The sequence below is a fragment of the Lissotriton vulgaris genome, chromosome 4_1 (genome assembly GCF_964263255.1).
Source record: "Lissotriton vulgaris chromosome 4_1, aLisVul1.2, whole genome shotgun sequence".
Classification (NCBI taxonomy): Eukaryota; Metazoa; Chordata; class Amphibia; order Caudata; family Salamandridae; genus Lissotriton; species Lissotriton vulgaris.
In genome coordinates this window covers 736,646,907-736,658,908 of record NC_141691.1, presented here as the reverse complement: position 1 = coordinate 736,658,908, position 12,002 = coordinate 736,646,907, and the positions used below count along the sequence as shown (strand labels likewise).

Below are 12,002 nucleotides of genomic sequence, written 5' to 3'. Positions count from 1 at the left end.
TACTAATGACGAACTTGACCAAATTGTGCTAAATTCCAACCATTCTGGCTCTGTATAGACTGGTAAACGTAACACTAGCATTATGGCACTATCAGACTCTGACTTGGGTCCAACGTACTTCATCCCTAAAAATTATGGTTCTCTGAAAATACGGATTGATTTCCAAACACTTCAATTGCAACCGAAAATGAGTGATATCAAGCACTTACAGGCCCTTTGCAATGATTGTAACTGGCTGCAATTGGATGAGAATTAGCTGGAAGCAATTGTTTAGCAACCAAGGCAGGGGGATGCGGGTCATGCTTTAGAATCAAGCATTCCACCTGTGATAACTTGTAAAGTGGTCTTGCAGAGAAACCGATGTGGTGCTTTTATAGTTCAAAATGTGGCAGTGCAGCTGCTTGGTGAAGAGTCACTGGCCTTAAGGAGACCACGGAGAGCACTGTATATGTATCCCAGGTAACAGGCTCTACAATGACAGTACGAAATCATGTGAGACAATGTAAGGGACTTACCTCAAACCCGTCTTCATATACCCCCCTGCTCAGGGATGCAGACTTTACACTGGGGCAAGACATAAGGAAATTCAGGATCTGGGAACAAGAAGGGTGCATTAGAGTAAGAGATATGTGCAACAATGGTGCACTTAAACCTTTCGAGAGCTTTAAGTGAGAGTTTGGGCTCCCAGAGGCTCCATCAATGCACGAGGCAGTCATTATTACGCTATTCAAGCCGGGCAAGGACCCAACATCATGCAATTCATACTGCCCACTCTCCCTAATAAACATAGATAATAAAATATTCGCGAAATTATTGGCAAACAGACTGCAACCGCTGCTCCCACTAAACGTGCGGCCGGACCAATCTGGATTTGTGCCGGGCTGCTCTACTTCTCACAGCTTACGGACAATTTTTGATGAATTACCTCGCCCCACATGTCTCAGCGATTTCCGCATTATTAGATGCCACTAAGGCATTTGATTCCTCTTCATACTACTAGTTCGTCTGGGAATGAGCTCTACCGTTATACAGCAAATTAAACTCCTATATGATTCACCTACCACCAGAGTTAAAGTAAATGGGCTAATCTGTGATCCCATTGCAATCTTGTGGGGCACCCGACAGGAGCGCCCACTATCCCCCCTACTGTTTGCCATCGCAACAGAGCTGCCCGCGGCTAGCCTGAGGCAACTCCATGCGAATAGGGGTATAGGTTTCACTAATAGGGGCTTGATTATGTCTATGTACGCAGACGACATAACTCTTGTATGTCATAGATCCCGCGGTTAACTTCGCACCGAGAGAACTTGCGCGATATGGGGGCATAACAGGGATTCTCATCAATTGGTCCAAACCTACTCTTCTACCACTGATGGAAGGCACGGATGCCTTCGAATGCGAGTTCCCGATAGCCTGGCCGGATGGCCCAACAAGATATTTGGATAAGCTGGGACATACAAAAGGTCTGGATGGCAAAGTTATGGCATGGATAGAAGAAAGGATCCAAAGGTGGAAGAGCTTGCCCCTGTCCCCCTCAAGTCACTAAAATGATAATTCTCCCTAAATTGTTATATCTCTTTTTGAAACCTACCTATGCCCATAAGGACACAATTGTTCAAACGTCTCAAATCAAGCATGGTTAAACTGGTCTAGGCAGGAAAGCAACCTAGGGCATCTTTGGAACTTCTCACACTACCACTAGCGCAGGGCGGCCTTGGGGCTCCAGAATTTGCGCTTTTATGCCTACAGTGCTCAGGCACAATTTTTGCACTTCTGGCAACACCCAACGCCATTTCAACCAAATGTTGCTATCGAAATAGACAGGGTTGCCCCCCTACCCTTGACAACAGCGCTATATCAAAGCTACAAATGCCCAAGCCACGAAATTGCCAGTACAGAATGCCTTCGCTGGGCATGGAGTGGACTGTGTAGGAGGGCAAACTTGGACCATGCCTCTTGCCAACAACCCACTACTTCCCCTGTTAATGGAACAGGGCATATGTGCACGTGTACACCATAAGGGTCTGCACACATTCCGTGACCTACACCGCAGCAGCCAATTTTTCTCACTGCAGCAAATGAGCAGCACAGCGTTCTCCTTTAGATACGCTATTATACCTTCAACTCCGGGCAGCATGCCACGCAAGATACACCACATTCCCTGTGGCCCGCCGCCATTCCCAGCGCTGGAGCACATACTCACGGAAACATTGGCCTGTAAACTAATCACCCACATCTACACTATCACAAAGAGCAAATCCCTGGTCATCACACACGGTTCGTGCAGCGCTTGGGGTATAGACACAGGAGTTGACATTTCGGATCAAAAATTTAGCTTTTGGGTTACGATTGTACGAGAAATGCCTATGTGTTTGCATATCTGTGATGTTCATGTAACTCTGTGTTTCTCATTGAAGAGTCCGCTACAATACCTTTTGCCCATTGCTGTATCTTGCTACCCGCAATTGAAAATACTTCATGCATTAACGACTCCTTTTCATAAGTGTATGTTTTGCTTTTTAGAACAAAAAACAGAAGAGTAACCTGAAAGCACAAAAAGGAATATGGGTAAACAAGCTCAGTTACCGCAACCGAGATAACTTAAAAAACACAGACAGGGTGGGTTAATAAACACTGTGAAAAAAGAGAACCCTCAGGCACCAACAAAAGTCAGTAGCCAGTCGTCTTCATTGGGTCCTTATTGTGGGTATGTGAGTTAATACCATGTAGTGAAAGGGGTGATAATTAAAAGGAGTTATGACTAATCCCAAATATCGAGAATTCCTTTTAATAGAGGGATAGTTTTAGCTCCATTAAAAACAAGTGTGATAAGACTGACATAAAGAGGTTGGGTTAATTTGAACCAAAAATGTCCTAAAAATAATTACACAAAGGTCAACATGTTTCTGCTTTCACGAGCTATTTGTCAGCTCAGCATTCGTCAGGACCATACATGCCCCAGCCGATGTGTGGCACACGCTAAGGCGCCAACTCCAGGGAGGGGAAACAAACTTTTATATTCCAAAGCACAGAAATTCCCATGTGCAAGCCCAAAAACACATGAGGGGTATCCAATCTGGAAAAGTAATACACAGACATATGGAAATTTAGCATCTCTAGTAATTTAAATGCAAAATTACATACCCAAAGAGTTTTTATCTTTTGGAAATAACCAAGTCCCATCCTAAATAAGACTCGGAGATTGGAAATTACAATGTGAAGAAAACTAACCACACCCAGTGAGAAAGAAACGTATTATTTGGCATTAAAGCATTCAGGCGCTTAAGCCATGCAAACCAAAAGAAGGAACAAACCTGCATTGCATCTAGGTTGTTATACTGTATTCAGTGTCTCTATACGCCAGAGATGGTATAGCTGACGTATTTGTTTTAATGTAGCAACTTGGCCAAAAAATATATTCACCTCCGGTATTCCAATGGTATCACCCTGAATGTTTTGCTTTTTAGTCAATAAAATGAAAAATAAAGTTTAAAAAAATGCATTGACCTTTTGTTCTGGTCAGTTAGAACAGCTCTCCCCGAACTACCGCCTCAGACTAATACACTTCAAATTCCTGCATTGCTTATATTGCACCCCCAAACAATTACACCGCATGGGCCTGCGACCCGACACAACATGCTGGTGATGCAGAACACCTCAGGCAACCTTCCTGCATCTAGCCTCGGATTGCTGGCCCATAGCTTGATTCTGGAATGAGGTGTTTAAACATATAGAGGACAAAACAAATCAGAAAGTACAGAGAACCCCTCTGATGGCACTATTGGGATATGTGCGAAATATTCAGACAGCAGAACAGCGACTTACAGCGCTCCTACTCTTGCTAGCAAAAAGACGTGTAGCTATACACGGGGGGGGGGGGGGGGGGGACGACAACATCCCTGTCCACTAAAGCCTGGGCAGCGGATGTAACAAACTGCTGAGATCAATTGTCGTGTTACTGGGAAATTATACCAGTTCGCTCTTGCCCCAAAGATTTATGGCTTGATTACCTCCACACAAGCCTGTGACTGCTCGCCATGCTACCACTGATAGTCTAATGCTGAGGGGGTTGTATCTGGCCCAGTTTTGGACAGCTATATTCGGATGGATTCTGTGGAAATCAGAGGCAAATTGCCCGCCCCTTTAGTTGAGGCCCAGTTAGCCCCTCCTTGTCCTGTGTCTCACCAAACTGTGTGTGGCAAGTAGGATTTAGGATCAATTATGAACTACCATGCAGAAAGGGATGCGGGTTTGGTTGTGCTTGTTTTTTTCATAAAGCATCGTAAAGTAAATACAAATAGCATATCAATTCTAGTCTGTAATCGCAGACACACAAAGGTATATGTTTGCACAGAGGACTTTAAGCACATCATGCATTCATTTACCAACTTACTTACCTTTCTTTACAAAAGTGTTGATGAATTCCACAGTGGCAAGTTCATGGAGTGATAAATTCTTAACAAGGTAAAACTTTCCCATGTTATTAATGGTGTCCTTAAGACCTTCAGGAAGAGACCCACATTCTGGAATCAAAAATGATACCTGTTGACAAGCAAATGGGATGTTACTGTTTATGTTTAAAGGTGAAAGTTACCTGCACAAAAATGGCTGATGAATCAGGAATACTTTACCAAAAAATCCACAATCTTTCATTTTTTAAATTATTTTTATGTTTTATTCCGAGGTACATTAGACAATATCATAAATCATGATAACACATAACCCTATTGAATATTCATTATACTGCATAGAGATTCATGTTAAACATGAAATATAATGCATGTTACATAAATAAATGTTAAACACAGTAGTGAAACAGGTGCTTGATGTTATTCAATCATAGACACAAATTGATCCCAGAACTTGAAGAATATTGAACTTGTGCCAGACCGAATAGCAAATACATTATTGTGCTGTATGACGGCATACACTTTTCGAAGCCAGTCTAAAAAAGAGGAGATTTGTTTAATCCTCCATTTTTGCAGTAATAGTGACCGCGCAACCAACACAGAGATAAAATGTAGTTTTTGATATCTAATCACTTTCCCCTTCACTGGGTAATAAATCAGGAACGCTAGACTAGTGTTGCCCATAATTTGAACCAGTAATTGAGATCTTAGATACTGACGTATTGAACCAAAAATTACCTTATCTAGAACACCTCCATATAAGACCAGTTGCTACATCTGTAGATTCACAACTAAAACAATTGTAAGAGCACTCTGCGTTAATCCTATTTTAAAACTGTGGGGTTCAATAGATTAACCATTTCAAATAACATTTCGATTTTTCAAAAACGGGCACCCCTTTAGTTGCAAAATGTATTTAATAGATTGTATTCCAAACTTCAGGGTATAACATGATATTTCCGTTTCAGCCATTTGCTAGAGATTTTCAGAAATGTACCTATTTGATGAATATGCACGAGATATATTTTCCAATCAATTTGGTTTCGTGCTGCTGGGTGTTTGAGTACATTATTAACCAAAACATTATTCTTGTAACTCAGGCTTGGTCAGCATTTTTCTGTGCAACACATATAACATTATATAACCACTGTAGCCAGTTTGTACCCATGTATACTGATGTTTCAATATCCATCCAAGTTTTTCATTTATCATTGATCAAAAGAAATCTAATAATTTTGAAAGCAATTTAATTTCCATTTTACAATAAATACTAGCTTGATCGTAGCTTGATTTTCAAGTTATATTGTGTTACTAATGTAGACAATTAAACACATTATAAAACAGATCTTTCCTTTTAAAAACATCTCTGTAATGGCCAATTCCACATTTTTTGGAGAGGATTGAATTAATCCAAAAATATCTTTGATATTGTTCTCTCTTAATATCATGTTCATGACTCTATTATCATAATGAACATGTGAAAATTACACCCTTAACTGCAAATAAGTACTATGCAAAACGTGCATGATAATAAGTGTTCCTACTAAGAAGCACTAATCCTCCTTCGATAACATGTCAATATAAAGTGCTTACTGACCATCAAGGACTAGAGTCTTGCTATAGGAAAGGTAAAATCATAGATTATATTTTTTTAAATGTTGATTATAATAAAATAAAAGTTTAATAGGGGAAGAATTGGTATTTATATTAAGGCTATTCTACCTGAATCAAAGAGGCAGAGCTTCCATTTAAATAATAATGTTTTCACTTGCCTTAAAAGAGGCTTGTAATTTAGATAATAAGGACCCTCTATATTACCTGAGAATTTGACCGCCAGGTAACACTGGGACATGAAAACACACTTGAAGCTCAGGTAATATATTTTCTGGAAGGCAATTACATAGATATATTTCTGTCTGAGATGTATTTACTTTATAGCCTCCTAAAATCTGAGCAAGAACATTTCACAAATTAGTTTGCAATTCTGGGCTCAAAATAGGATTTCTTTTTCGGAGTAAAGCTTAATTCCTCAAAATATAATTGTGCCGCATGGCTAAGTATTAAAAAAATAAAAATTCTAGACACATGCTTTTTTTCTGTTTTAGTTACTGATCCAATGGGGATTGATAACTAAAAGGAAGGGGGAAAGAAATATGTTTTTTTTAATTTTTTTTAAAGCGGGTGGTGGAAACAACATGGACTAGCGTGGGTGGGGACTGGAAGCAACATGGGAATGAGGGACCCAAGAAACATAGGGAGTGAAAGTGGGGACAGGTTATTAAAGCCGGTGGGGGAAGCCAAACTGGTAGTGCAGGGAAGGTGGATGCAAACTGAGGGTTATTATAAAGGGTGGGGAAAGTAGCACAGGGAGCCTGGATGGCAGCAAAAGTAACATTGGGACATGGACGGGCGTTGAAGCAAAACTGGGAGCACGGTTGGGGATGGACGTAAAACAGGGGGCATGGATGAGGGAAGCAACATGGGGGTTCGGTTGGGGGGATCAAACGGGTGAAAGATAGCAACATGGAGCACCTGAAAAAGCGAGCAGTGGAAGGGCACAGTAATTCACCCATGCTCGTGGGGGAGAGACAAACACAAGAAGATAAAGAAAATCCTACACAGCTAACAGAATAGGAAGAAAGCAAATTTGTCTATGGAGCCAACCAATAGTAACAATGGGTAGGTTCTAATCACGCAGTAAAATAATAGAATGCCTTGCAACAGACAGTGCATGCACTGGGAACAGTCCAGCCCGAACTGCCAAGCCATGTCTTCCCTGGACCGGAAACAAGCATCCTGGGACCGGTTTCGGATTCATAATCCTCATCAGCCAGGCTATCTTGAAACCAGTGGCCAAGTGAGCAAGGGACTCACATATGAGCATACCCTGCCAACTTAGGGAGAACAAAGCGACACAAAAGGGGATGATGGACGGAGCGTTTGAGCAAATCAAACACTCACCCCCAGTCAACTGATCTGGGTTTAATCCATCACCATTCTTTAGCTCACTCAGCCACCCCAGTTCAGCCAGAAACCGGTCCTCGGAAGCTTGTTTCCGGTCCACGGAAGGCATGGCTTGGCAGTTCGGGCTGGACTGTTCCCATGAGGCACAGGGTCAGACTGATTTGCATATGGCCATGTCTGAACTGGGGTGGTGTGGAGTGCAAAAAAAACGATGGATTTAGGCCCAGATCTCTGTACTGGGGTGAATGTATGGCATTGTTCTGCATTCTGTCCATCAGCTGTGGTTTTTGCATTTGTCACCCCGAGTGGGATGGGTATGCTCAGACCTGAGTCCCATGCTCTCCACACCACTGGATTCAAGCAAGCCGGGCTGATGATGGCTGGAATGCCAGAAACCGGTCCTCGGAAGCATGTTTCCGGTCCAGGGAAGGCATGGCTTGGCAGTTCAAGCTGGACTGTTCCCATGAGGCACAGGGTCAGACTGATTTGCATATGGCCATGTCTGAACTGGGGTGGTGTGGAGTGCAAAAAACGATGGATTTAGGCCCAGATCTCTGTACTGGGGTGAATGTATGACATTGTTCTGCATTCTGTCCACCAGCTGTGGTTTTTGCATTTGTCACCCCGAGTGGGATGGGTATGCTCAGACGTGAGTCCCATGCTCTCCACACCACTGGATTCAAGCAAGTCGGGCTGAAGACGGCTGGAATGCCAGAAACCGGTCCTCGGAAGCTTTTTTCCGGTACAGGGAAGGCATGGCTTGGCCGTTCAGTCTGACCCTGTGCCTCATGGGAACAGTGCAGCCCGATTTGCATATGGCCATGTCTGAACTGGGGTGGTGTGGAGTGCAAAAAAACGATGGATTTAGGCCCAGATCTCTGTACTGGGGTGAATGTATGACATTGTTCTGCATTCTGTCCATCAGCTGTGGTTTTTGCATTTGTCACCCCGAGTGGGATGGGTATGCTCAGACATGAGTCCCATGCTTTCCACACCGGATGTATGACGTTACAACGCATACCATTACAACTACCTACCATTACAACGCGACCATTACAACGCATACCATTACAACGCATAGCGCTTAGAGGTGCTGGATAGTGGTAAGTATAATTTACTATTCCAACTCCAGTCCCCGTGGACACTAGGGAAGGTGTTGGATAGTAAATTAAACTTATTCCCTATCCTAGAGCGCCCCCCAGCGCAATGCGTTGTAATGGTATGCGTTGTAAAAGTTGCGTTGTAATGGTAGGTAGTTGTAAAAGTTGCGTTGTAACAGGTGTATACCTTCCACACCACTGGATTCAAGCAAGCCGGGCTGAAGACGGCTGGAAAGCCAGAAACCGGTCCTCGGAAGCTTTTTTCCAGTCCAGGGAAGGCATGGCTTGGTAGTTCGGGCTGGACTGTTCCCATGAGGCACAGGGTCAGACTGATTTGCGTATGGCCATGTCTGAACTGGGGTGGTGTGGAGTGCAAAAAAACAATGGATTTAGGCCCAGATCTCTGTACTGGGGTGAATGTATGACATTGTTCTGCATGCTGTCCATCAGCTGTGGTTTTTGCATTTGTCAACCCGAGTGGGATGAGTATGCTCAGACGTGAGTCCCATGCTCTCCACACCACTGGATTCAAGCAAGCCGGGCTGAAGGCGGCTGGAATGCCAGAAACCGGTCCTCGGAAGCTTGTTTCCAGTCCAGGGAAGGCATGGCTCGGCAGATCGGGCTGGTCTGTTCCCGTGAGGCACAGGGTCAGACTTATTTGCATATGGCCATGTCTGAACTGGGGTGGTGTGGAGTGCAAACAAATAATGTATTTAGGCCCAGATCTCTGTACTGGGGTGAATGTATGACATTGTTCTGCATTCTGCCGATCAGCTGTGGTTTTTGCATTTGTCACCCCGAGTGGTATGGGTATGCTCAGACATGAGTCCCATGCTCTCCACACCACTGGATTCAAGCAAGCCGGGCTGAAGACTGCTGGAATGCCAGAAACCGGTCCTCGGAAGCTTGTTTCCGGTCCAGGGAAGGCATGGCTTGGCAGATCGGGCTGGACTGTTCCCATGAGGCACAGGGTCAAACTGATTTGCATATGGCCATGTCTGAACTGGGGTGGTGTGGAGTGCAAAAAAACGATGTATTTAGGCCCAGATCTCTGTACTGGGGTGAATGTATGACATTGTTCTGCATTGTGTCCATCAGCTGTGGTTTTTGAAGATCTGGGAACCACCAGGGCTGGGAAGGAGGTTGTTCCCAGAGCCCAACCAGAGGAGCTGTGGTTGCTAGGTGGCAGCAGTGCCCAGAGGCTGTTCAGGCTCAAAAAGCTACCCTTCAAGCTTGTGGGGCTGAGGAAAAAACTGTGGTTGTTTTGGCTGTGGTGAGCCCCCTTTGTTCATGGTCCAGGGGGATATTGCCCATGGTAGCTAGAGAAGTTTCCTTTGAGAAACACACTCCAAACTCTGTTAAAATACACCAAGAAACGGTGGAGAAGTTCTAGATTGAAGCCCACTTTGTGGGAGACATTGTTTGCCCAATTACCTCCTCATCAACTTTGTGGGTTACGAAGGAAAGGATAACTGGGTTTAACATACTCTTTGATAATGTTTTCCGGAAAGACACTGCACTGAATTCTAATAACTGACCAGGAACTTCAGAGGTAAGAACCTTTGAGGTATTGTGGTGAAAATGAGTGATCATGTTGAGCGGTTTTATAGATCACCCTTGGAATTGTTGCAGAAAAAAGAAAATCTAAATACTTTCAGTAGTTTCATATTTCCACTTTACTCACTCCTTCACCACCATCCCATTGAGAAAGTAAACTCCATCCAATTCAGTGGTCTCTTGAGACTGGGATGAGTAGTGTGATTCTTTCCCCACTGTCTCTGGGGTGTGTACTTCCTCTTCACTCCTGAAAACCTGTGTTAGAAGGGCACTTCTGCCATGTGGGCAGCAGAACTTGTGTTCCAGCAATGCCTCCAAAGTAATACAGGCATTAATAGAAATCTCTTCTCGTCGTTTTAGTGTCCATTTGCTATACCCCTGCCCTACTGTGCTAGCCTGGGAAGTCACTTCACGCAAAACAGATAACTACCTCTTGTGCCTGACCAGCCAGAAATACCCAGAAGTCTAACACACATTTGCAGCTAGGAACCGAAATATGTGGGCAGCAATGAGTGGCAGCACATACAGTGAAGAACAGTGGGGAATAGGTACAAACAGGGGTGCTGGTAAATTACATTTAGGAGGCAGGAGACTAACCCCACAGGAAGTGTTTTGAGATGACCTACCTTGGATGTTGGTCAAATTCAAGTCATGAATTTTGTAATGTGACAAGCCTGCCAGATTCAGCAAAATGGTCCGATTTGTTATGCAATAAACATAAAGAGAGGGGGGACACAGTTTTTAAGGAAAGTAAGTTTGTTAAATGTATCCAAGATCGGTGAGCAAAATTAACCCAGGTAAATTGGTTCTGGCTTCACAATTTCTCAGGTATAACTATCCTTCTATAAAGTGGTGTTATATATATATATATATATATATATATATCACCACTTTCCGGTGACTGCCTTCACTCATATTGCACCGCCATCATGGAAGAACTTGGAAAGGTAACCGCGAGCTCACATCAAGTAGTAAGTTGCAGAAGTCATTTTTATTTTTACATTTTCATTGATGCAAAGTGCAATTAGTGCAAACACAGAGACATAAAACAACCTAAGCGTTTCGGCCTTCGTCTGGGTCAAAGTGTACAAGTGAAGACAGTGCTTTACAGGAGGTTGGTAGGACCCTCCCCCCCTTTACAAAAAATCAATTGCTTTTCAGCTATTAAAGGAACATTGCGCATTTTTATCCAAACCAGTACTTTTCTTTTTTATTTTCAATTACCAGCTTTAAGCATTGCTGTCACTAACAATTTGCTGAAGACTTTTGACAATGTAACAGTTGGAGAGAGGTAATTGTTTGTAACCAATATGTGCAGAATACGGTAACAAAGGCATTAATAAAAATCTCTCCTCGTCGTTTTAAAGTCCATTTGCTATACCCCTGCCCTACTGTGTTAGCCTGGGTCGTCACTTCATGCAAAACACATAACTTCCTCTTGTGCCTGACTGGCCAGTAATATCCAGAAGTCTAACACACATGTGCAGAAAGGAACTGAAAAGTGTGGGCAGCAGTGAGTGGCAGCACATTCAGTGAAGAATATTGGGGAATGAGTACAAACAGGGGTGCTGGAAAATTACATTTAAGAGGCAGGAGACTAACCCCACAGGAAATGTTTTGAGATGACCTACTTTGGATGTTGGCCGAATTCCAAAGTCATTAATTTTGTAATGTGAAAAGCCTGCCAGATTCAGCAGAATGGTCAGATTGGTTATGCAATAAACATAAAGAGAGGTGAGACCCAGTTTTTAAGGAAAGTACTTTTGTTAAATGTATCCAAGATCGGTGATCAAAATGCACCCAGGTAAATTGGTGCTGGCTTCACAATTTCTCAGATATAACTATCCTTCTGTGTGTGTATATATATATATATATTCACTTAAAAAACCATAGGTTTCAGGCCTTATATAGTTAGGAATTAGCATTTAAAAAACCATTGAAATAGCTCCTATATAGTTAGTTGTACTAACTA

At 43.0% G+C, this 12,002-nt stretch overlaps 1 protein-coding gene across 5 annotated transcripts in view; it reads right to left on the bottom strand.

The window, feature by feature from the left end:
• The window catches only part of RPP40 (ribonuclease P/MRP subunit p40), a 498,013-nt gene that overhangs the window by 286,758 nt on the left and 199,253 nt on the right, over nt 1-12,002 (bottom strand). For all 5 annotated transcript variants that reach the window (XM_086965034.1, XM_086965035.1, XM_086965036.1 and 2 more), the window contains one exon: nt 4,398-4,542. In XM_086965034.1, coding sequence (XP_086821160.1) covers nt 4,398-4,542 — 145 coding nt within the window. The remainder of the gene's footprint in view (nt 1-4,397; nt 4,543-12,002) is intronic.